Raw genomic sequence first — 23,324 nt, 5'->3', positions numbered from 1 at the left:
GACTTTGGTCTGTGCTCGGCCTGAAGGAGAGAGAAGAGAGACAGAGAGACTCGAATCTAAAAGCTCAAGAAGATTCACTGGTTTTAATCCCGGATCCACAAACATCAGATATTCTGCAAAAAGCTGAACCCAGAGTGAACAAATTAAAAATAAAAGACTGATTTATATACTATTTTAAAATGTCCCTTGTCTTTGATTTCTTAAATTTGACTCATAACGTGATATGAACAGAACATGAAGAGCTTCTCCTGTTAAATTCCTTTAGCTCAAATATCAAAGTTCATCTGTATCAATGGTTTCATCTTAATGAGATAAATTCAAGGATAAATATGTTTCTAATGATGACACGTACAGTCCTTAATATAGATGTGTGTGTGGGTGTGTGTGTGTCTATGACTCACACACACACACACAGACACACACACACAGGCCACACTGCATCAACCTTTGCCTTAAAAGGTTTCTGTGACAAACACAATCGTCGGAAGTTCAACAACAAAACCTGATGAAGAGGATAAAGAAGCAACTGCAAATATTTTCAATGCTGATCAATTTCTTGATCAATTAATTAGTAATTTGGTTCATAAAATGTCAGAAAACATCAATCAGGAACTTCAGAAGCTGGAGCAGGTGACATTTGACTCTTAAAAGTGCTGCAGGATGTTCTTCTCTCCACTGATTAACTAACGCATTGATTAAAGTTCTCACCTCCAATGAAACAAATGAAGGAAAAGACGATAAATTCGAGCTCAGTACAAAACGCGGTTAATCTGAAAGTCGCACCAGTTTCATCCGATTCTTCAAGAAGCATCAGCTCCACTTCAGAAGATAACAACAGACATTTCAACCTCTTCAGACTCTTCAAGACGCTGCAACTCGCAAAAATAAATCGTAAAAAATCTCCCGTTATTGTTTTGACACATATTCACAAACTCCCGGGGGAAGAAAATGACAAAAACCACACTGGCAAAATAAAATCAAATAAAAACAACATCAGTGAAGTGACTTTATCTGAAAAATTTAAAAAGAACAACAACACAAAAAGGCTTTTTTAGAAATTCAGCCGCCTGCTTCGTCTCCCGAGACCCAAAAACAGTTTGTTCTTTCAAAGCTGTCACACTTCGCTCTGCTCAACACGATTACTTCCTGAAACATTTCACTACTTTCTCAACAGCCTGCAAAAACAAGATGAAACGTTTGTTTCCTACTCAGAAACACATTCAGGCCTGCAGGATGAAAGCGGCGGGCGCGTAACCAGAACGACGGCGGTTTGAATCCTCCTGGCAGTTTAGATAAATGTGCGTTTGAACATGAGGCAGGACGGCGCTGGAAAAGAGGACGCCGGTCGTTGGACGTTCTCTGGATAAATAATGGCTCACACACACACACGCACACACACACGTGCGCACACACACCTTCTGTCGACATGCACCCGGTGCCAGTGGTGTATTTTGCTTTTCCACAGATTGCAGTCGAACCTCCCCACCCCGAAGAGAGCAGCCCTCCTCCCACGGGGCTCCTGGTTGGCATGGATCAGCCCCTGAGATAGCTCCACACACACATCACCGTGGAGCAGGGGGTGAGCATGAATGTGTAATGAGGAAGAGATTTACAGTGTTGGCACCCGGTCTGGTCCGATGGGTGGATCGCTGCCACTCTCTCCAGCAGCTCCCGATAAATGTGCCATGTTTTGTTTTCCTTTTCAAAAAGCCCATGAAAAGAATTAGCAAGATGTGAAAGTAGAAGGCAGATCTCTGGGGGCGTCCATCTGTCCATTACTGAAGTAAAAGCCTGCCGCGCGGAAGGGGGGGGGCGTGGCGGAGGGATGGAGGGATTTTGTTGACGCGAAGAGACGAGGATTTGACTCAGTGGGTAATGGACGGAGTGGACGGAGAGATAAATAGATCGATGGACACATAAACAGAAATAAGGAAAGATCTGTTCATTTAATGACACCGTGCAGCAGAGGAGCGTGCACGTCGTGGTTTCACATCAGAGCAGATATCTGATGTGTTCATGACCCTCGTCTGCCTGCGTTGTTAAACTCTCGTGCAAAATCAGCACGATTCCACTCAGAATTCGTTAATCTGCATCAAACAGAGGAAACGAACCTGCAGGACGGCTGCTGGTGGAACATGCAGGAGCTACAGAGCTGCAACAATTAGCCAAATCATTTATACGAGTTTTTAAAATCGACAACCATTTTAATATCTGATTATTTAAAATCAGACCAATCAACAAGCTCACTGGTCCCGGTTCACATCTGCCTGGTTGAGCCAATCACAATCATTCATCTTAACTGGGGAGTGTTTGATAGGACGGCTGATGGGAGGACCGCCCAATGGGAGCGCAGCTGAGCGGGATCGTTTCTCTAAAAAGGAGAATCTGCTGACACGTCCACTGCTCTGATTGGACGAAGGTCTGTTCTGCAAACACTTTGGTTTTTGACATTTTGATCTGACAGAACAAAACATTTGTCATTATTTAACTTTTAGGGAATAGGGACAAGTGGTGTGGTTTCACTTGTCTTTTGACTTGTTCAATCTGACTGGTGAAAGACAAAGACAAAGACGGAAGACGGGCTGAGACATTTCCTGTTGATCGCATGTTTTCCTTTAAGTTTAAATGTCAATAAAAGCCATAAAACACTTGTTGGACTCATTTTTTTAACAACCAAGAGCAACATCTTTGTTCAGGGACTGTAGAAGCTTCAGTTTCATGGAAACGTCCTTCATCTCACCGCTCTGTAGCTTACATCCTGCAGCTCGAACCGTCCTCGTGGACACTTTCCCCACGTCTCACACACACAGACGCTGAAGATTGAATCCCTGCAAAGACCCAAACTGTAACTTGGCCAGCTGACTCAACCTGTGGCGTTACGGCTGCGTTCGGAGCGGATCCGCCTGCGAGAAAGTGTTGGAGGTAGAAATGCAATCTGCTGCTCAGACTCACACCTCCCTCTCTCCGGCACAGTCTGTCTCTCCGCAGCACTGCCACAACCTTTCAGCAATCAAATTAGCTGCACTCTCTTACCCAGGATACGTGCCAGAGGAATCAGCAGTTGGGCTATAATTGCTACCAACTAATAATGTTAACCTTTCTATGGCATATAGGCCCTACTTTATTATCAGCACAGCACAGGGCAAGAAGACGGGGCCGGCTTTGTCGACGCGCTGCATCCGCGTACATCTGCACGAGCTTTAATAAAACTGTAAGACGTCCACCTTTGTTACCTGACCTTCTTAAACCAAACCACTCCGACACCACGATCATTATATCCTCGATAACAGTTCGAAGTTTGGACTCGTGAAATATGGCGAGCTTTAAATTTCAGGCCGCCCAAAAGTGTTTTTGGAAGAATAATTGGTCTTTTTTTTACCTTCGCAAAGGAGGTTGTGTTTTCATTTTCCAACATTTTTGTGTTTCTCTAAAGAAATGATGCAGAGATCTTGATGAAAACATCTCTTTTTCCATTGTTTCATTTTGGGGTTTGGAGGCTTTTCAACTCAGTCAAGTCTCAAATCATATGTTTCAATAACAGACTTTAACCTTTGGCTTTTATTCCAGCTAAAAAACAACAACATTTAACTCATTTCCCCTTTAATCTTTTTTTCGAGTAAAAGTTCAAGAGTTCGTTAATTTTATGTTTGAAGATTTAACATCTGTGATCTTTGACATTTGAAGACGTCATCTTGCTCCACATGAAAACTATCTGCTAAGCTACTCTGTCAAATTGTTATCAACTTATCAATTAGTCAGATTCATGAAGAGAATAATGAACCTTTGCCGTCTCAGTGATCTGCCGTTTGACCAAAGTGCCAAAAACTCGTACAAGACATCTGCCGGCAGCAAACCTGGAGGATCCTCTGTGTTTTCAAGTTTTTTAGTTTTTTTTTGCATTTGGGGAACGAATTCCTCTGCCGGTCAGAAGACGAACTCTGTCAACGCTCCAGTTTCTCACAGTTCCAGAGCTGATTAAGCTTCAAACGAACAAACACGTCAGACTTCAATCTGAGCGCTGATAACCGCCGGCCCTAAAACCCGTCACGCGCTGCAAACCAGCAACAAGCGGAGAAGAAGAAATATGTCCACCTAACGACCCAGCCTGCATCAACAACACAAACACATACAGAGCCACAGCAACATCCAACCTTGAGTTCATTGTTGTGTTTGGTGGTATTTGTATCCCCTGTGGTAACATTGTGATATTACTACAAAGATTCAAGGTGCACAATAGCGAGCATACGATGAGTTTATCATCCTTACGGTATCTCTATTGACGGTAGTATCATTATAGTATTTCTCTGGGGACGCGGAGTCTCCCCGAGGTATCTGAATAACATCCTTCCACTGTTTATGACAGCGTGGAGCTCGGCTTCATTAAAGGTGCTCGGCTGCAGCCTCCACTAACTGTGTTAGACTGAGACCCTCGGCTGCTTTAACTCAAACCCAGTGACCCACGAAATCATTAAAAAACTGCTTTCATTAGAGAGTAAATGTAAACAAGAGCAGGACACCTCTTTTACACCAAAGTTAGGCACACCAGTAAGAAAGGCCATTGACTCCTTCCCCATTGCCAGTAGAGGAGTGTTACTTTCTGTTTTCCCCCCCAGTGAGTCATGCTCGACGTCATGAACCCGTAAGAAACCTCGCTTTCCTGCACGATACACAAAATAATACACAAAAGTTCACAAGCGTTCTTGACTATTTCATGAGCCAAAGCCCAGAAGTTCAATGTGCGTCGTGATGTCAAACAGGAAAAGCTGCAGCTTCAGCATCTCGACTATCAACATAAAAAAAGAAGAGGAAGAAATGAGCTCGTTCACTCGTGTCCATCACTGCCAGAGCTGGACGCCGTGAAAAGTCATGTCTACTCGATACTGTCATTGGACATTACATCCACTAACATGTGGCTCTTGATGGAAACGTGACAACAGGGGGAAACTGCTAACTTGGCACCTGATGTCCAACCTGACGCACCGGGGAGAAAACAGGCAAACCCCCTCCCTGGCAACGGGGAAGGAGTCAAATAGCTTTTCAGGAAACTGCACACACCAATTCAGATGTGACAGAGGAAGCCTCTTAGTGGGTTTCTGACCATGGCAGCAAGAATTTGTCAAAACTGACTTTGCTTGATGTGAAAACATATTTGATATCAAATAAAATCCAGAGATGAAACAGACAGAAAGGGGAGTTGCCTTGTGTTTACACTGGTGACTGGGATTCCTTATGTCTTCACACGCTGAGCTGCAGGACTGGAGGTCAGAGATTACCCAACCTTTTAATTTACCAGTGCATCCCTTCATTACGAGGGTTTCTTACTAAAAAGCCCCAGTGGCCCACTCGGGAATCAGGCCATGCGAGTTATTAAAGGGCGGTCGGGTGGGTAAGTAGGTGACAGGTCAACGCGCAACATCTGGACACAGAAATGCAGCCAAAAACATGTGGAGCCGCATCAACACCCCGAGTCTTCAGCTGCTGCCGCGCCGATAAAAGCCAGATTAGGAGCCGAGGAGACCCGGGGAGGTTACAGGGATCAGGGCCGAAGAGTGGACGATAATCTTGCCATAACATCGGGATCGGTGGATGTAACCGGATTAAATAGCTAATGAAATACATCAGATATGGTGGAGTGAGGGGAGGGGAGGGGGGGAGGAGGAGGAGGAGGAGAGGCTGGTGCATGGAGGAGAAAATCCCAAATAAAAAAGGAGGAGTGGGAGTGAAGCAGGATTGTTTTGAAGTGTTGTGCAGGAGGACAAAGACACGTGTGATGCACTGCAGTGACCCACACCTCCGTGCTGTCAACATTACGACCAGACACACGGAACCTCGGTGACGGAGCCTCTCCAGGAAGCTGCACCGGACCCGACCTGACTTCTGCCTCCGCCTCCGGCAGCGACGTTTCAACAAGTACCGAGGCCGCTCCGCAGGCCACCAGGAGCCGCGTCCCCGCGCGCACACCCCCGAAAATACCAAATTATTCCCACTGACATTTTCCCCCAATGCAGCAATGCGCGCTCCCAAAAGCCGATTTCCAGGGCAGGGGAGGAGGGGGGGGGGGCGTTATGTTTGGAGATTGGGAGCGCGCACCGCCCTCCCCCCCACCTAAAAAAACTCAACCCGGAGGCGCGCACGCGGGCACGGGCCGGCCTATAGCGGGGAAGCCCATTGGCTGACGCGCGGCTCCATCTGCACACGTGACGCGCCCTGCTTACAATAAATAAACAGCTATGCAATAAATGTATAAAAACCAACAAGCAGCGAGTGCGCGGACAAAACAACACGCACACAGGTGACACACAAACACAGACACACACACGGCGCGCAGGTGGCACACCTGGACACGCGCACGGCACAAGCACCCAAACTTGGAGAGGACGCTCGTGGACGCGTCCGGAGCAGAAAGATGACAGCTCCACGGAGCCTATGGAACAGTGGACATTACGCAGCCCCGGCTCCGTGCGCTCCACACTGCCAACAAAAACACGCGCAACACCGGCGACCCCCCCTGGACCACGGCGCACACACGCACGCACACTATGCCAAGCGAGCTTACCTACACAGTGAATGAGTTTGTGCCTCCAAGAGTCAAGTTCCTGCCGAAAGCCGCGCCTCTCTACCGTGCATTGCTGCCTTTTGCACAGACTCGCCATTTTCTGTCGGCCCCTCCCGTGGGCGCGCACATACTGCTGGGTGCTTCCCTGCGCGCACGTCACCGGTGGTTTTTATTCTAGGGCTGGGTGGAGTGAGATATGAGGGGGACGGGGCTGCAGCATCCCCCTTTCTATAGCTCACGCTTATTTGTCCCACCCACCGAAAGCCTTCCCCTCCTCCTCCTCCTCCTCCTCCTCCATCCTTCCTTCCTTTCCAACATATCTCTCTCTCTCTCTCTCTCTCTCTCTCTCTCTCTCTCTCTCTCTCTCCCCCTCTTTACTGGGATGTTTGAATGTTTTAATGTTGTATGGGGGACAGCACGTGGCTCCAAATTTCCCGTGGCTTAAAGCTCTATATGTGTGTCAAAGGGCGCGGGGGATTTAAAGTGCGCATGTAAAGACAGTGCATTGTTGAAATTAACAGATGTGTTTGTGAGCAGCTCCCGACGAAACTGTTTCCAAAAAAAATCTGCTGAAGTTTCATGAAATGGAAATAAAACCAGAGAGTGTGAAAAGTCCAGTGGATATTAGTGACATCACTAATATCCATGAATTCAGACCGATATTATTTATCCAATTAAAGGATTAGCACAAGTTCTTCTTTAAGGGATTAGGTTTTAATAAAGTAATTAATAAACGCTCTCTAAACTCCGATCCTGGGTGTTTTCTGTGGTCTGCATGACATAAATATATAAATATATATATATGTGCAGGGCTGCAGCCAGGATTTTGGCTTGTGATATAAGCCTTAAGTAACTTAAAATCAACATTTAGCTATTCATCTATGACGAAACTAAGACCATATGTTGACATGGACACCAATATTCAGACTGTTGACCTTATTCCTAATAAGACAGTATGTTGGTTATGGTGTTTACCAACGAAGAAGAAGTTCAGGGAGACACAAAACACATCAAACGACTAAAACACCTCCAAACTACTGGCCGTACTTTGATGTGATTTGTTGTCGTGCTCTGTTATCTGTTGTGATTTGCACTTTAGGGTCAGCGAAGTTAAGAACGAAACACAATTCATGCATTTGCTTATTTTTTTATGAATGCAGATACATTAAAAGGTTGAGTCCAGTCAAACAGACACAGATGCAAAGCGAGTGTGACGGGGTCAAAGTTCACCAAAGTTGAACTCAAAGCAAAATGTTGTATTCTCCTCTTCACGCTCACAGATTGTTAGTGAACGGGATGTTTCACCACGGATACGTTCACCGTGTCCTGAACCTGCGTTCAGCCGAACCAGAAACCAGAAGGGCCCACACACATTCTGTGTATTCACATGCGTTAGCAGATGTTCTAATAGTTCGTCCTTGGTGGAGGACTGAGAGTCTTCCTAGTCGATAAGTGATTAATCAGCTTTATTTTCAACAATTTGAAAGTCAAGCTTCTTTTTTAAAATTTTTCTAAAAGAGCCGGTTTCTCCTCGTCCCGGTTTGTCCCCCGAGAAACAAAAATCAGGACGGCGGAGTTTGGCTGCATTTAGGTCACCTTCATTCTTCAGTCACCGTTTCCTCGGCTCTTTGGTGAATTAAAGTCTTATTGGCTCTGAATCCATATCAGCTCATTTAACTAACCCAACACCTCAGTGCAGATGTTTTTAACGCTCGGCAGGAACCATAAATCATGTTCCATAAAAAAACCGCACCAAACGCGGGTCTAATCACCAAATTGAAACGTGAAATGACACAGTGGCGTTAAGAGGAAGCCCGCTGCCGTTTTTTATAACCCAACAGAGACGCCGGGGCAGGACATAAAGAGGAAGAGGAGGCAAGGGCAAACGTTTTAAATGCAGGAGCACTCCGGCTAATTAAAGGGATAGTGCACCCAAAAATGAAAATTCACTCATTATCTACTCACCACTATGCCGATGGAGTGGGGGGGGGCGGGTTTACACCATGTTTTTAGCCTAAATGTCCTCTGATATCCTCCTATGGAGCCGCGTTCACGTCTCCACGCACACACCGCACACAAGCTCTTGCCCCAAGTTCCCGGAAGCATCGCTAGTTCCAGTAGCATCGCTAGTTATATTAGCATTGCTAGTTATATTAGCATTGCTAGTTCCGGTAGCATCGCTGCTTAGCTGCGGTTACTGCTGAGGGTCACTGATGCCGTCACGTGAGCCTTGGACGAGAGCGTAGAGGTTGTGCGGCGTTTCTGCGTGAATGTGAACGTGCGGTTGTGGACACTTGGATGACACCACAGGAGCAGAAAGGAGGCGTGTTGTGTTTTTTTTTTTACGTTTGAAGAAGGAGCTTTACTTTTACATTTACTCCAACTGTATTGGATTCAGCGGCTGTTTACCCCCCCATCACAGTGCTGAGTGGATAATGAGGGAACTTTCATTTTTGGGGTGAACTATCCCTTTAACGTTGAACCCGCTGCCCTCGACAAACATGTCTCCCGCCGCCGAGGCTGCATGGGCGAGCGGGCCAATGGGAGCGCGCGTTGAGTCCAGGTGGAGGCGCGGCGGCCAATCGGATCGCGGCGCCTTGGAGGGACGCTGAGGCAGCTCCGTCAGAACCCGGAAGCGACGGGAACGATCCGCCGAGAGGAGCAGGAAGCGCCGCTGTTTTCAGGGATGTAGAGAAAAGAGCCCGAGCTGCTCTTTCGTAACAAACAAGGTAAATAACAGCTCATCTTATTCCTCCAGCTGAGCCTCCTCCATCTGTGTGTGTGTGTGGGGGCAGCGGCAGGATCAGAGGGATTATGGCGCCGTTACTGTGGCAACATTAGATGGAGGACACACACTCCTCCTCCCGTCTGATCTGACAGCGGTGATGGAATCTGAGCGATTCATTATCCAGTTCGTGGAGCGACCTCAGATGTTTTCAGTCTCATGGTGAAGCCTCAACGTGCGTGTGTGTGTGTGTGTGTGTGTGTGTGTGTGTGTGTGTGTGTGTGTGTGTGTGTGTGTGATGTTTCTGTCCGTGGGAGAGAAGCCAACAGAGAAGCACAGGAAACAGCTGCTTCACACATACAGATGTGGCAATATATATATATATATATATATATATATATATATATATATATATATATATATATATATATATCATGTGACCACAGGAATATGTCTTATTGTTTCAGATATGGTTCATATCTTTTCATGCTTTAAGTTTTCCACCATGCAAAAAAATTGCAACAATAACAAGTGGAAAATGCAAAATGTTCATATATCTCCTTCTGTCTCTTGGACTTGGTTTGGATCGAGTGCACAAAACAAACCCAGACGACAGTTGCTTGAGATTTGTATTTCATCTTTACAATTTTACGTAAAATATGTATTTATATTTTCCATCGATGTTCTGTGTTGGTGGTAGGTCTAGTTGTGATTTATATGTGGTACTGAAAGGTGTTTGTGTTTAACTTTAATTAGTCATTTATGATATATGAAATGTGAAATAAGGTTTATTGGTATTGTTTATTATTTTCTTTGTATTTATTTTGAGGTTTATGACTAAACTGTAAAATATTAAGCCTCAGTACAATTTCTGTCATAAGAGTTCGATAACAACATATTAGGATTCATTCACAATTTAGTTAGTTTTTTTTCATATATCAGCCAATATATATATAAATCAGAAATGTTTTACTCTCTGTTAATTCTCTAATATCGGCATCGGCCACCAAAACATTGGTGGAGCTCTCGGAAATAGTCTAAATAATTGTGCGATTATTCGTCACTTGCTGCTTTAGTTGTATCACCAGCTGTGAGTCTTTACTTTGGTTTGTCAGACCAACGAGGTTTAGCTGCAGGTAGTTGGGGAAAGTTGTGGTTTGTCGTTCCTGGATCTGTGTGTGTGTGTGTGTGTGAATGTCAGGTGTGACAGTGTGTTGTTTTGTGTTATCCAGCAGGACCCATGACCCTGACACGAGGATCCTTCACCTACTCAAATGGCGAGGAGTACCACGGCGAATGGAAAGAAGGCAAGTCTGACCTCCTCCATCATCCACTCTCCTTCACCGGCTTCATTTGCATGAGCCACAGAACTGGTTTTATAATCTAGTCCACGTAGATACCACACTGGTTGATTCATGGGATGAAGCTCGAAGCAGAAGTAAGAATATCACAGTAACATATTGTGTGTGGAGTAGCAGGACCTCGTTTGCATTAACAGACAGTTGTACACAGCTCAGTGGCATCTCTTGATCCGAGGTCACACCGCGCCTGACGAGAGGAAGCCACTGTTATTGTGATGGGGGTCAAAAGTCAAGGAGGCTACTGCTGAAACGCTCACATTACCCTCGTCTTTGGCAGATGACATTTTTGAACGAGTGGAATGTGGATTTTACAGAATTTACATATATATGCAAAAATGACAAAATGAAATAAAGTCTATAGCATTGTCGTGGAATCTGAACATGGTTGACCTCTGGATCTCTTTCTGTGTTTGCATGTCAAACTTCTCTGATTCTCTTTTAAATATATCTTATGTTAATCGATGGTAAATGTTCTGTTTTTATACGGAGCTTCTCTCAGATTTGTATTTGGATCCGAACACCACATCGCCCCTTTGTCCGGATCCAGGCCAAAACTGAATGAGTTCTTTCTTGGCCCGTGTCCCATCCTTCCACCAAGTTCCCTGGAAATCTGTTCAGCAGTTTTTGCGTTGTCTTTCTGACAAACTAACCACAAACCTGAGTGTCTCTCGATAGAGCTCCAACAGTCCCTTAAATTCAAGCTGCACCAAATTCCACACACTCATAGGTGTCAGTCTCCTAAAGTCCATCCAAGATGCACCAATTATTCCCTGAGAGATGTCAGAAAAACGTCATTCTCGCGATATTAAAGGGATAAAAAAAAATGTTGTTTACCGACAGATAAACAAACACACAAACACACACAGGGGGGGGGGACATGATCTGCAAAGCGGAGGTATAGTTTCAAAAGCATTTCAGATGAGGTTTGCTCTAAAAGCAGGTGTATGAAATTTGACTCATGATGTCCCTGGACCAAACTGGAATATTAGTAATAAAACCTATGCTTAAGATAAAGTTGCTCACTGGAGCTTTGATGAATAAAACATGTCATTTTAATGTCAGGGGTAAAATATGTGCGAGTCACAACAGGGAAAGTGGTTGTAGCTTTAAATGAACCTGCACTCTCACACAAACAGATTGTATCCAACGGGCAAAGTAAGGTGTCAAACTGAAGTCAGGAACTACAGGCATTTCTCCACACGCACACGCACACGCACACGCACACGCACACGCACACGCACATGCATGCACACAGACCATCTGGTGCCAGTAAGCCCGCTGAGGCAGGATATCACACTACCTAAACCAGTATCTGCAGGTTAGCGAAAACACTTGGACAACCTTTGGGGCAAAGTGAAACAAGGAACAAAAGCTTGGCACCACAGTGGGTGTGAAACATATGGTCTGTGCACGGTTCGCAAAAGACTGTTGGACTGGTTTGTCTGTGCGTGTGCACTGACACCCACAGGGTCTCATGCACAGCAGGTTCCTCAGTGATGCCTGGAGAGAAGTGAAGCTGCACTGTGGTGTCTGTCAGGGTCTCATGGCATTGTCTGGAGTTTCTTTCACGTTTGTTTCTTTTTAATTATCTTTGAAATATAGAACATATTCAATTCAATTCCATTAGTAAAGCACCAAATGACAACATACTTCATCTCAAGGTGCGTCACATCGTCGAAACCTTAGAATATTTCAGTTCCTGTTCTACATTCTAGAGCTTTTGATCATATCCCATGAGCTTCATCAGCAGCTGTAGCTGTGGTTGGTTGAGAAGCAAATAGCGTTTCCTCTCTGAGTCTGAAGCTTCATGAGTTTGTTGTTTCATCAGATCTGTTAGTTCTGGTTCCACTTTGTAATTTAGGGACTAAAGAGTTTTGTCTGACATACGTTCGTCCTATCATCATCACCTACGTGGGCGGAGTCTACCTATACTGGACTCTGATTGGTTTGTAGACAGGGTCTGACGTGGGCGTGTTGTCAGGTGGGGGGGTGTTAGTCTTTCTGTTTGAATGGAGGAAATGAATGAATCGCTTCATCTGGTTGCCATGGTAACATCATGATGGTATCACTAGCAGCATCAGCACCTTCAGGCGCAGTACTCTACAGTACTCTACAGTACTCCAGTACTCCACATTACTCCACAGTACTACAGTACTCTTCTTCTTCTTCTTCTTCTTCTTCTTCTTCTTCTTCTTCTTCTTCTATTGTTTAATTCTGTCTCTACTTCCTGGGATTGGTCCTGAAGTCCAAACTCTCCAACAAAGTGTTTTCACTGCAAACCAACAGAACCTGGTTCAGTTTGATCCAGACCCAGAACTCCTCTTCTGCTCTGAGGAACCTTTCACACCTGATGTTCAGGTTCAGACTGAACTGAAGAGTCTGAAGCTCTGAACCCAACCAGGTGTGAACGAGTCCTGAGGTTCCTACTTCATCCTTGACCTTTAAAACAATGGTAGGAATAGAAAAAGTCCATTTAGTAGCTGCTCTGGAGCTTTCAGTCGTATCACAAGCTCTGTTTTTTATGATGATAAATATCTGTTAATATCTGGATTCCCTTTCCACTAATGTCCCTGTATTTTCTGTACCTAGTGTAAATAAGTTTAAGTGTTTCCCCTCACCTCTTCCTAAGAGACACTTCATTTTCTGGCATTTCCAAATTATGTGTGATTACACTTCCTCTTGGTATTAACACTATTAGTTGAAATCACACCGCTGACTTTGTTCTGTGAAGTAGTTGTGTGTCTGTGTGTGTGAGTGTGTGAGTGTGTGTGAGTTGGGAGGTGTTGTCGTGAACCCAGATCGACACGTGTCGTGCGTCCATGCATGCAGAGTCACTGTTTGCACACAAACATGTAGGTGCATGTCGGACAGAGGTCTACGGTGTCACATGAATTATTCAGCGGCGCTCCAGCTGAACACAGACCGGGGAGCTATCAGGTTACAGGAAGAAGGTCGGGTACATCCACAGCAGACAGGGCTCAGACAGAAGCCATTTACGACTGTACTTCCCCCGTGTGGTCATTTAACATCTACGCATTACCGCTATTGATTGACATAAAAGCCGGACAAATTGTGCCAAACCGAAATTAGCTGGAGACCGTGACCCAACATGAGATTGGAGAGAGGAGTTACAGAGGAGCTGAGCGGCGGATTAGAGCCGGTCTGCAGGGATCAGGTCCGAGGAGAGGAAAGTGTTGTCCGTGGCTGCAGCAGTCCACTGAGGATCTGTCCATTCAGACCAAAGCAAACTGTTGGTTTCATCGTGGTCTGCAAAACCGACGCCACTTTACTCCCTTACATTCAGCAGTAGCACCATTCATTCTGTAAAGCAGGTCTGGGGATGCTCGATGGAGGAAAACTCCACGTGGTGTTTGTGGCCAGGCGAAGGCGACCTCTCTCTGACGAGCCGCAGATTGTCACATTTCGGTGGCGAGTACGAGAAATTCACGCCTCGGGCTCCCACTCGCTTGTCAGGGCTCCTGCAGGCGGAGGAGCTGGATTTAAGCCCCCGTTGGCCCTCTTCTTTACCCATAGACGCCCATATATACCCATACTGTATATACACACTTACACGCACACAAGCACATATGGATGCAGGATGTGTCAGAGGAGGAAAGACTTTGAAAATGGAATGCACAGCTCCAGATTTAGTTTCGGCCAAATCTCTTCTCCAAATCTCCTGTGAAAACCCTGCTGAGATTAGGCAGAGAGCAGCACTTTAAGCAGCCCTGACAGATGGACTGCCTAATTTACTTTGCCATTAGCTGGAAGCAGGGGACAACACTCCCTGGCCTCCCCCGCCTCCCCTCCTGTAAATCCCAATCCGCTGTTCAGGTTTGCCTCCCCCCCTCCTCCTCCTCCTCCTCCTCCTCCCACCCTCCAGATCTTCTCCTCTCCACTGGTTTCATGCCACTTGGCGAGCTCTCTGTAAATCCTATTCCTCGCTTACAGCTGCTCGGAGGAACCCGGGACCTCTTCAGCCCGTGTCCAACTGTGCCTCACATCCAGTTATTCTCCTAATTCCCGCTGGGCCTGCTAATAGAGGTTGGCAAGGAGCAGCGCTCACTCGTCTCCTTCGCCGCCTCCTTCGCCTGCCACCGTCCTGATCCGAGAAATACAAAATTAGGAGGGAAATTGGTTCTCACCTCCGTGGGAACATTGTGAGTCGAGACATGAGTGTGGTTGTTCCTTCTGTCTGTCAGAGCAACATTTATGAATCTCCTTCTTCAACATTTTTGCCCAAAACGTAATTTGCATTCCCCAGTTTTTCCTGACTCTAGTCGAGGGTTCAGGTCTTTGAACATCAAGTCCGTATTTTTTCATCTTACATTTTCACACGTTTAAAAATAAATGTGATCTCACGCTAACAGACCATCTCAGAAACCTTTGTCCCTCAGTAAAGTTCTGCCTGTTTCTCCTCCGTCACAGCCGGTGAGTTGTTCTGACCTGTTTGAGATCGATTGAATCACAGAAATTAGTTTTCCGGTAGCGAATCAAACTGACGTCCGGAAATGGACCTGGAAGCGATCAGGATAATTTGGCGACATCTTGATCAGAAGATGAAATTCTCCAGGTTCCTGCGGGACGACCACACAATGATCCACATTCTATCTCCTACTGCGACTTTTCAGAAGGAACAGAAAAATGAAATCAAACTCAGTGTGTAAGGTTTCTGTGCGCGATGATTTTTATTGAAAAACAAGGACCTGGTTTCTGAAGACCTTTAACATGTCACACCTTGTACAGATTGTTGATTGGGATTTGTGAATATGGGCTATGCAAGTAACAAGAACAGTAAGTTCTTTAGAAATCTCGTTAATTTAAAATGTCTCGCTCTGTTCTGCAGGTCTGCGTCACGGCCTGGGTCAGCTGACCTTCAGCGACGGGACGTGCTACACCGGACAGTTTGAGAACGGCCTTTTCAACGGCTGCGGGATGCTGGTCTTCACTGACGGCTCCAGGTCTGTATCTCACTTCCAGCCTTGACCTTTTCAATTTAAATCACCTTTTAATTAAACCCCCTAGATCTGTGTTATGTCTGTTTCTGAAATCTCCCACTGCCTCTTTCTAAAAATCATGAAAACAGAATCTCGTCTCTCGGCCTCTGAACAAAAGGAAAGAACCGCAGATCGGAGCTCAAAGATAAATCTGCAGGTGGTGTCGGGTTAAAAAAATTCTTTCCAACTTCACAATTGTTCGAGTACTTCCGTGGCCTGAACATGTTCAATGTCAGATTGTCAGAAGTAGTTCTCTCTCTTGCCGTGATATTAGCTGCGGGTCGTTCCGGAGCAGACGGAAACATCTGCTTTTCATCCGCTCCTCTTTGTCTCGTGAAGGTTCAAGTACGACGCAGCTGAGGACGAAGAACCAAAGTGGAGCCTGTTCGAGGCCATTTGTTGCATTATCACTTGGAGAAAAAAGAAAACACACAGTTGATTCATTCTTCAAGGGCCGTGGAAACAGGTGGAAACAGGTGGAAACACAAAAACCTGTTTTTAAGGTGTAAAATGAATGATGATCGGAGAATCTGTCTTTACAGCTTCACACGGCCGCTGCCTGTCGCTTTGAAAAGCTTCACAGAAAGTTTTCAGTTTGCTCCTGTCGTCAGATGGATGTTGAATTGTTTTGGGCACAAAATCTCCCTTTTATCAGAGGATAAAAAATCCACTCCAGATAAAATAACTCTAAATGAACTAGTTTAAAAATCTATTTGGTTTTCAGTTATTACATTTTTATATTTATCTTTTCTCCTGCAGACGTCTGATCTCATTTTGCTCTCTGGCAGTTCAGTTGACATTAAAGTAATATCACATCATGTTCACGCTGCGTGTGTTTAAAGAAAAAAGACTGAGACTCTGCACTTTGATTCATTTTTAATTTCATCTCAGCTGTGGGTGAAACTGTGAGACGGAGAGCTCTTGATAATGCAGTGTTTAGAATCAGTTTCCTGTGTTAGAATTAAAAATAAAAAAACGTACGGTATCATAAATGAGTTTGTTAATAACAATAAGGTTACTATTTTTATTGTTAATATCTCACAATGCTAAAGAAAGTAATAGGATTTCTCTTCTTCGGATTCATGCCAACATATATCTGCTTTTTAAGGTTTAAAGGTACAGCTGAAAAAATCCTATACTTACAATATAACCACATGTAAATCCAGGTTTTATTTATTTAATATAAATGTTTTTACATAATCCTGCTGACAAACGTACAAACCAATGGACACAGGGGTGAAAACATAACTTCTTTGCCGGACGTTATAACATAAAGTCTTCATTTATCTTTCTAGTTTTCTAGAATTGTTTTTAAAGATGGAGGAAGGAAGTCACTGTCTGACGAATGTTCACAAACGACCACCTGAGAATTAACTGATATGAGAAAAGAATTGAGTCGAACAGGTATAGGTCACATGATCATAAAAGACAAATTGAAGACAAAAAGAGCGACAATAATCACAATGCAAAAGCTTTCGTGAAAAAGTGGGTTTTGAAGTTCAAGTGTCGAGAGATGGGATGTTGTGGATTTGTGCCGGGAGAGACGGGGGTGGTCGGGGGGGGGCTGCTACCTGTGAGCAGGTCGGCAGACGTAGGTTCCTGGAGGAGGGGGTGGAGGAGGTCAGGTCAGGTGGAACAGGGCCTGAAGGGATTTATAGGTGAGCAGGATTTTGTGCAGGATGCAGGTCAGTGAAGTTGGATTATAGTGAGGTTGGACTCCATGTCATAGTCCACCTGGGATATATTATTATTACTGTATGTGATCTCAGTGTCTCTTGTTTTTAAATGAGCAGATTGCACAGCGGGATCACGGGATTATTTAAAAAAAAGCAGTTTTCACTCCATTGATTTTCAGTTTTAGTTTCAGCAAAATGAAACCTGTAAACTCTGCAGAGCTACGTGCTGCGTTTGTGAAAGTTTGAGTGAGTGACTGATGGAGGCTTCGATGTGAATGTGTTGATTCCATTCGTGACTTTCATGCCTGAGATTCCAAACATTCAAGGACAGCGTTGCCGCAGTGTCGCAGTCCATCTGTAGCTGTGAGTACTATGAAAGTGTTCCACGCCCTCCTAAGTGTTATGAAGCTCTGCCGTGGTATGTGATGTGCCAACGGCAGTTTAACAGTGTTTGTTTGTGAATCTGTTCTTTTTTTCTTGTAGGTACGAAGGGGACTTTGTGCAGGGGAAGTTCCACGGCGTGGGCGTCTTCACTCGCTTCGACGGGATGAGGTTTGAGGGCGAGTTGAAAAGCGGATGTGTGGACGGCCACGGTAAGACTTCCACCAGGAAGGTAGGGTTAGACAGAGAAGTTCATGACGGCAGCCGTACGACACATATCCCGCCAGTTTCCCACAGATAAAACCATCGTCTGCATAAAACCAGCAAATAGGGAAATAACCCCCATAGTCCTCACTTAGCTTCCGTAGCTAACGTTACATAAATCCTGATCATAGATTATATAGAAAATGAAGCCAATGTTAAAGTGCGTGAAGCTTCCACTCCTCCGGGGAAATCAACTTACAATCAACATTGTTTTAATAAAAGCAAAACTTGAAAACCTTTAATGGCGTTTAACAAAAGGACGAAGCAGCAGAACTGAATATTTCAGTATCTCAAATTTAAGGGATTTTTTTTTTTTTTGGGGGGTATAATTGTTTTAAATTTGCAAAACTTTGAACTTTCTTTCAAAAAGAAATCACTCAGCCGGAGAAATAGATAATTTACAATCGAGATTCTGACAATAAAAGTAAAAACTTTTAATGGCTTCAGAAAATAACATTTCAGTGTCTTAGTTTGGAAACGTGTGATTTCAGTTACTTGCTACACTCAAGTGATTTTCTGTCTGTTTTTTTTCTTTGTATAATTGGTTTAAATTTGCTAAACCTTGCACCAATGAAGGCATTTAAATTTACATAAACGTTTTGGGAGAAATAAACACCAGTGTCTAATCGTCTCAGTGATACTGTGTCCTCCTCCGTGCTCTTTGTTCTGATACCAGGCAACTTAAATACTTTTTAATTATATCAAACAGTGAAACGTGTTAATTGTCTGAAACCTCCCGTGTCTCGACGCGGAGTCTCTGGAGGTAATCAACACGTTTTTTATTTGAACACCGCCGGGTGGCGAGGACGGAACAATGTGTCACCGAGACAACGGGCTCATTTTTGTACTTTTAAAAATAGAGATGGAACATGAAGATTACATCAGTTTCCTCTGATCTGACGACCTGAAGTCAGAGCGGCTCCAGCCTGTGTTGTTCAAAGGAAGGGCTTCATTTCTTAAAAGTTTGTTTGAGTGCAGTTCTCAGTTAAACATTAACCTGACGTCAGGTAACAGTTTAAGCCATTAATTATATGACTGGAACCAAAGGGTCAAAGGGAGATAAAGGTGATGAAGCCTCAGCTTCAACGAGGAAACATGTGAAACCTGAAGAAACAAAAAATGCCAGGTATAAAGAAAAACTAATTTCTCTACGTCAGATTCACAATTTTGTTTCATATCGTGCTGCTACTATTAAAAAATCTGACTTGAATCTGATTTTTGTATTTTTGGTCAATCCAACATTTATTTAACTTTGTCAGACCACGTTTTCCTCTTAACCATAAAAGAGCATTTTTGTGAAATTCGCTCCTGCGATAAATACGTATGTACCCGGAGCCAACAGCCTGTTAGCTTAGCTTAGCTTAGCTTAGCATGAAGGCTGGACACTTTCAGACTGGGAAAAAAAACCTAAAACAAATGTATGTTTTGCCTCTGAAAGAGCAGAGAACGTGGCGTCGGGTCCTGGTTTCTTCTGGTTCCTTCTGGTTTCTTCTGGTTTCTTCTGGTCACGTAGCGGCTGTTTGCTTTAGTTAGATACTTTCTGACTGGTCCGTCCGGTGCAGGAGTCCTGACGTTTGTGGACGGAGGCCCCGGCGGCGGAGGCAGCAGCCACGAGGGCCTGTTTGAGACCAACCAGCTGATCAGGAGAGAGAACAGCCAGGGAGCTGTGCCGAGGGCGCAGGCGGCAGCCGCCAGGGCCCGAGCTCTGGCCATGTGACCCGGACTACATGACCCACAGTGCCCCAGTACCAGGATCACCCTCGTCCCACCATCCCCCCATTGGTTTGAGCAGCTGATTACGTTATTCATCTTTTCCTTTTCTTCGGTTTCTCTTCCACTTTCTTTGACTGCGATGTCAGGAGGTTCTCTCTTTAGTTCATATATTTACTTGTTGTGTTATGTCTCATACCTGTAAGCTGCAGGATTCTCTAGAAATCAATGTCTCCAGTGTCATAAATCTGCTTTTCTGCCACAGATTCAGGATCAGTTGAGCCAAACACAGATTTGCTGTTCAGTTAACACGCTGGTGCTAAATCTGATTCAGGGTCAGCTAACCTGACAAAACACAACTCTGGATTCTAAAGTGCATATGGACGTTTTCTAGTAAACATTGACTTGGTGATTTTCACGTCAAACAACGTCTGTGTGGGTTTGAACTGGGATCATTTCACTTATCAAATCTCAATATTATGTTATAACATTTCCTTCAATGTTATTGTTTCTCTAAATTAGAACATTTTCCACGAATAGAAAAGACCTTCCGATCACCAGTTTGCGACGTTAGCTTACGTTAGTTAAACCCCAGCTAACTTAATTAGCTTGTAAATTAGCTTCTCGTTTCATCGGTTCAGTTCTGAGCTGCTCGGCCGTGCTGCTATTTTCACTTATATGAATAAAATCTGAATCTTACTTTGCTTTCTTACTCACTAATCTTACTTTGACATCATATCTGAATAGTTTCACTTCCTGATTGAAATCCATTACCATTTCTAATTAGATTCAACTTTCATCATTTGCAAGCAATTAAAGTCACAGATAACTCTCTCTCTCTCTCTCTCTCTCTCTCTCTCTCTCTCTCTCTCTCTCTCTCTCTCTCTCTCTCTCTCTCTCTCTCTCTCTCTCTCTCTCTCTCTCTCTCTCTCTCTCTCTCTCTCTCTCTCTCTCTCTCTCTCTCTCTCTCTCTCTCTCTCTCTCTCTCTCTCTCTCTCTCTCTCTCCCTCTCTCTCTCTCTCCCTCTCTCTCTCTCTCTCTCTCTCTCTCTCTCTCTCTCTCTCTCTCTCTCTCTCTCTCTCTCTCTCTGTCTCTCTCTCTCTCTCTCTCTCTCTCTCTCTCTCTCTCTCTCTCTCTCTCTCTCTCTCTCTCTCTCTCTCTCTCCCTCTCTCTCTCTCAGCCGAATGTAGAAACTGTTGATTAAACGTGTCCGTCACCCACTGCTATCATCAAGTAATTCTGTAAAGGTTTTCCTCTAAGGAGTCTGGTCGCCAATCTCTGCAGGAATCCTATCTATAATGTAATCAGATTACATTTATTATAACAATCTCAATCTGTCAATATACTTAGTTTGACTTGGACAGTCAAGTTTTTCACAATTTCTTAACTTTCTTGCTCAAGAGTGATTTACTAAGATTTTTGTCTTAATCATATTAAACCCAACACCCATAAGGTAAAACATGTTATATATGAACTCTTTATTTTATAGGTGTTTAATTTTCCTCACAGAAAGAATCGCGTCACCTTCAGTTATTAAACTCCTATTTGCACTGACTCAAACTTTTTATTATTTGAGTCAGTGCAAAAGTTGTACTCCTACATATTGTATATCGTGTATATAAGGCGACTAATTTCCAACAGTTATTAGATGATGAAAAAATAACCTTGAGCAGCTCTTTCATTCAAAATCTTCTGGAAATCAGCTTCTGCTAATAAATTACACAACTAACCTCGAAACACAGCTCCTGAAATACCTGAATATTTCCTGTATTGCAGTTTTGTTGTTGTTTTTTTTTACCATAAAATACATTTGAAGATAATGATGGAACTGGATATTAAAGCTTCAGCATGTTGAGCCCAGTTTGAACTTGGACATTGAGACGTGTTTTGACCTTTAAATCACCAAGTCAGTTTCCTGCCTTCCTGTTAAACCCTGTGCTGACCTCCGACCTCGTGCTGGTGCTCTACTCTCAGAATCTGAAATGTTTACGACAAGTTGGTGAGATGTCAGAGGGGAGAGGATCTTGGCTGGAGCTTTTTTTTATTCTTCTACTTTTTTTCCACTCAGTGCCGTTACAGCTCAGTCTGATCACACATCAGCAGGAACATCCTCCTCAGTGCCGACCAAGCAGTGCCGACCGGCTGCAGCTGATCCAGAATCAGTGGCTCTACAACCAGAGAGGATGCTGGGAGGTGGTGGAGAGGGAGGGGGGAGGGGGGGGGGACAGCAGCGGGGAATGGAAGTGCCTGCAGTTGAGTCTGCAGGCTGCAGTAATGAGTGCAATTTCTGTGCTGGAGGTGCAATTTGATAATAACGTGCAATTTTCTGCCTGAAAGCAAGATTCCCTTCCCTGCAGGTCTTATGGGGATGAGGAGGCTGCTGCTGCTCAGTCTGCAGAACAGTCTCTGTGGGTCAGAGAGGCTCATCTGGCGAAACAGAGCCCGGCTGTCAAACGACTCCGAGCTCCGAGGGTTTCACTCCAGAAACACACACGCAAATAAACAAAACGAAAAAGGGAAAAACACTCGAGCAAAAGTCTGAATCTCATTTGTATTTGTTTTGGTTTTTTTTTACCAGGAATTCATGATGTGCTTTACCTGAAAGGAGGAATTTACCAAAACCAGACTTCGTTTATTCAGGATGGATTTTTTTTTTTGTGCGTGTTTTTGAACTGAGACTCTTCAGTGTTTGTGTTTTATTTTTCTACTTTTCACATCCATGTTTTACTGATCAGTGTTTTTAACGTTTGTGTGTAAATCACCCACAAAAAAAAGAGAACCTCAGAAGAAGAAAATTAGAGGTGTAAGCGTCGCTGTTGTGAACTTTAACAAAGCTTTTGATGAGCTCTTACTAACACATACTTCACGCGTGTGTGCCTGCTGGGAATCAGCGTCTGTCTGTGTGTAATGAGACTGGTGTGTCGACGTGCCGTGTGTGTGTGTGTGTGTGTGTGTGTGTGTGTGTTGTGCTGTGGGCGGGTGGGTGGGTGGTGGGAGGGTATTAAGTGGGAAACGGAGTTAATTGTCAGTTATGTGATTATCTCAGAGCACGATTAATTTGGGACGTGGTTCGGGCGCTGGCGTCCCCAACGGTTTGACAGTGACATCTGAAACAGTCGGACTGGCGGAGGCATCTCGCACCTTTTAATTGGCTCTGAGATCCGAATAGCGACACTGTTCAATGGACTGTTGCCTTTTAGCTGCGGCGGGTCACATGGCTGATGTGCACTTCAATGACCTGGTTTCCAAAAAAAAAAACCTTTAGACCACAGCATGTTTTTTAATTATTCTATTTTTTTTTATTTGTGAATGATTCTATGTTTCTTCACAGTCTGAGAAAAAAAAAAAACGCTAAACCCCTTTAAAACGCACCTTAGAATCTCGACTTGAAAAGTTGCCATTTGATATTAACGTGTAAAGGTTTTCACTGATTTCATGTTTCACTGTGAAGAGTCTCCGCTGATGAAGGAGGGTTGATGTCGAAATCCACCGTAAAACTGAATTCACAAAGATCCTGTGATATCCTCAACTCCTTCAAACGAACTGTTGGACTAAAGGAGGAGTTCTAAATGTGGTGACCACAGCTCCCATGTTTCCTTCATGCTGAGTGTTGCATGAGATAATCCATCGCCTGCTCTTAACAGCATATTTTCC

At 44.3% G+C, this 23,324-nt stretch overlaps 1 protein-coding gene across 2 annotated transcripts; it reads left to right on the top strand.

Annotated features, from left to right (window-relative positions):
* Positions 1–9,177: 9,177 nt before the first annotated feature.
* LOC118099390 (MORN repeat-containing protein 4) lies at positions 9,178–22,641 on the top strand. 2 transcript variants are annotated; one of them, XM_035143976.2, is made up of 6 exons: positions 9,178–9,285; positions 10,517–10,588; positions 15,489–15,603; positions 17,799–17,908; positions 19,523–19,742; positions 22,028–22,641. In XM_035143976.2, exons 2-5 carry the CDS (start codon positions 10,522–10,524, stop codon positions 19,675–19,677), a joined length of 447 nt encoding a protein of 148 aa, XP_034999867.1. In that variant the 5' UTR covers positions 9,178–9,285; positions 10,517–10,521; the 3' UTR covers positions 19,678–19,742; positions 22,028–22,641. The 2 variants fall into 2 exon arrangements, with proteins under 2 accessions (XP_034999867.1, XP_047197721.1); XM_047341765.1 differs by having other exon boundaries at positions 9,181–9,285; positions 10,514–10,588.
* Positions 22,642–23,324: the final 683 nt, after the last annotated feature.

This window comes from Hippoglossus stenolepis, chromosome 2 (genome assembly GCF_022539355.2).
Source record: "Hippoglossus stenolepis isolate QCI-W04-F060 chromosome 2, HSTE1.2, whole genome shotgun sequence".
In the NCBI taxonomy this organism is placed as follows: Eukaryota; Metazoa; Chordata; class Actinopteri; order Pleuronectiformes; family Pleuronectidae; genus Hippoglossus; species Hippoglossus stenolepis.
This window is presented reverse-complemented; position numbering and strand designations above follow the sequence as displayed.